Source organism: Nicotiana tomentosiformis, chromosome 6 (assembly GCF_000390325.3).
Source record: "Nicotiana tomentosiformis chromosome 6, ASM39032v3, whole genome shotgun sequence".
NCBI lineage: Eukaryota > Viridiplantae > Streptophyta > Magnoliopsida > Solanales > Solanaceae > Nicotiana > Nicotiana tomentosiformis.
Genome location: NC_090817.1, coordinates 106835801 through 106838039, shown reverse-complemented (window position 1 = coordinate 106838039; position 2239 = coordinate 106835801). Strand labels below are relative to the sequence as shown.

At 47.2% G+C, this 2239-nt stretch overlaps 1 protein-coding gene across 1 annotated transcript; it reads right to left on the bottom strand.

The window, feature by feature from the left end:
* Window positions 1–297: 297 nt before the first annotated feature.
* LOC138894537 (uncharacterized) lies at window positions 298–951 on the bottom strand. The gene has a single exon (XM_070179239.1). It carries the CDS (start codon window positions 949–951, stop codon window positions 298–300), a length of 654 nt encoding a protein of 217 aa, XP_070035340.1.
* Between the last annotated feature and the right edge of the window lie 1288 nt (window positions 952–2239).

Sequence of the window (2239 nt, the reverse complement as noted above, 5' to 3'; positions counted from 1 at the left end):
GACTATTATGCCTACGGATTATATTTCCTCAAGTTCGAATCATTAACTCAATTAGTAAGCCCAAGGGCTACGTCACTTCGAACAAATCAATAATAGAGACTACAAAGTCCAAATTTGATTGAATTGTTAAGATCCTCATGAAAACATTTGTAAGGCACACATAAAGTCTTCACAAATCGGCCAAAGTTGTCTATATACAAAAATTTCTACATGATTGATTACAAAAAAAACTATTAACTAAGCTTCCTGATCTACCTCAGGGGCATTTGCTTCTCTATCAGGCTCTCCCCCATACTCTTATCCGCTCTTGCTACCGTCATCATCATCGCCATCAGAAGCCAAGGCTTCAGCTTCAGCTTCGAGCTCTTTAGCCTTTTTTATTTCTTCAGTAAGGTCGAAACCCCGAACATGTATCTCCTCGAGGGTCTCACTCCGAGACCTACATTTAGAAAGTTCAGAAATCCAATGTGCTCGGGTGTCGGCAGTATCCGCTGCCTCTCGTGCCTCCATCTGAGCAGCCTCGGCATTAGCCTGATACACGGCAATGGACTTATCTGCCAAGATTTTTGACGACTCAACCTCGGCCTTGGCCTCAGCAAGCTGGGTTTCAAGCTCTTCGATCCTCTTAGCTTGAGCCGAATCCTTTTGCTTAACGTTTCGAAGCTGAACATCGACCGATAATAAGTTGGTCAGAATGGTCTCTTTTTCCGCAGCTAGGCGATCGATAGTCTCCTTCCATCGATTACATTCAACTTTGATTTGATCGACTTCTTCCTGAAGTGACCCGATCATTTCAACCTTTTGCTGCAGCTGAGACAACAAAGGGTTAACTTTCACAGTCGAGTCAAACCCATACTTTAACAGAACGAGGCTCACCTGCTTGTCAAGTTCGGACTCTTCTTCACGAGCCTTAGCCAAATCCTCTTGGAGGTCCTTTATAGCCTCGTCCATTTGGCTGCAAAGAAGCCGCAAGGCGTCTCTCTCCCTCGAGACCTTCTGAAGCTCGACTTAACACTGGCTAAGGTCGACCCGAAATCTACTAATGGCCTGCACAGTAGGGAAAGAACACGAGTCAAATTCGAAAAAGAACAAAGAAACCAAGTATAGTAAAATCATTACTCGAGTAATGAAACATTGGGCCTCTTCCAGTAGAAGAGAAGCGTAACCGATATCGGAAGCATCACCGACTCCGGTAAAGCAATCCCGAAAGGGATCCCCTGCACTAGAGCCTCCGCCCATATCGGGGGTCTTTAATTCTCGAGTTTCCTTTAATGCCTCCTCAGAAAAGGTGGGAAGAGAAGGTGAATAACCCACTGTCATAGTCCCAAGTGAATCACTCGGGGCGTTCCGATCAAGACTCGGGATCCCGGAGTCAACCCCGACCGATACAGCTGCCATCGGCTTAGGAGCGTCAGTAACCTCGATAGCTCTGGCAGATCGGGACACCAAAGCCGAGGCGCCTCCTTCTTCCTCTTCTTCTTCTTCGTCTTCTTCTTCTTCTCTCAGTCGTTGGACCGAGTCAATCGAAAGGGCAATTGCTTTCCTCCTCACCCTTTGAGTTTTGGGCTTGGGGCCCTCTGATCGAGAGGCAGCTTTGCGCTTCTTGTCTTTCCCCAGTTTCGGGACTGGGGACTTGGTTCCTTCTTCACCGCTCGAAGGCCTCAAAGCGGCGTCCTTGGTTACGCCTGCATAAAAGGAAATCAGTAACGAATGGAGCACAAAGAACGCTTCGAAGGAAACGAGAAGTAAAACTTTACCATGGTTCTTGGCTTCCCATCTGCCTTTAGCCAAATCACGCCAAGCGTGTTCGGCATAAGAGGAAGTCGAGGCTAACTTCCGAACCCAATCCTTGAGATCGGGCACCGCTTGTGGCATCCAAGGGGCAGCTGTATATCGGAAAGAAACATAAAAAAAAATTAGGAAAGGATACAAAAGGCAACGTCTTATGAGAACAACTTATGGTCGAAATTCTATTCCTCGGGGAACGACATCTTCTCTTCCGGAATAAGGTCACAGTTCCTCACCCGAATGTAACATCCCATCCAACCCCGATCCATGTCTTCGTCGATGCTCAACATCAAAGCCTTCGATGCCCCACGATGAAGTCTGATTAATCCTCGAAAGATTTGAGGCCGATACAACCGTATGAGGTGATTCAGGGGAAAATCCAGCCACCCGGCTTTGGTGGAGAAGAAGCGAAGTAGGATTACTATACGCCACAGAGAGGGATGGATCTGAC

Excerpts from the sequence above, each read along its gene's own strand:
- LOC138894537 (XM_070179239.1), bottom strand. The coding sequence starts at position 951 with ATGGACGAGGCTATAAAGGACCTCCAAGAGGATTTGGCTAAGGCTCGT.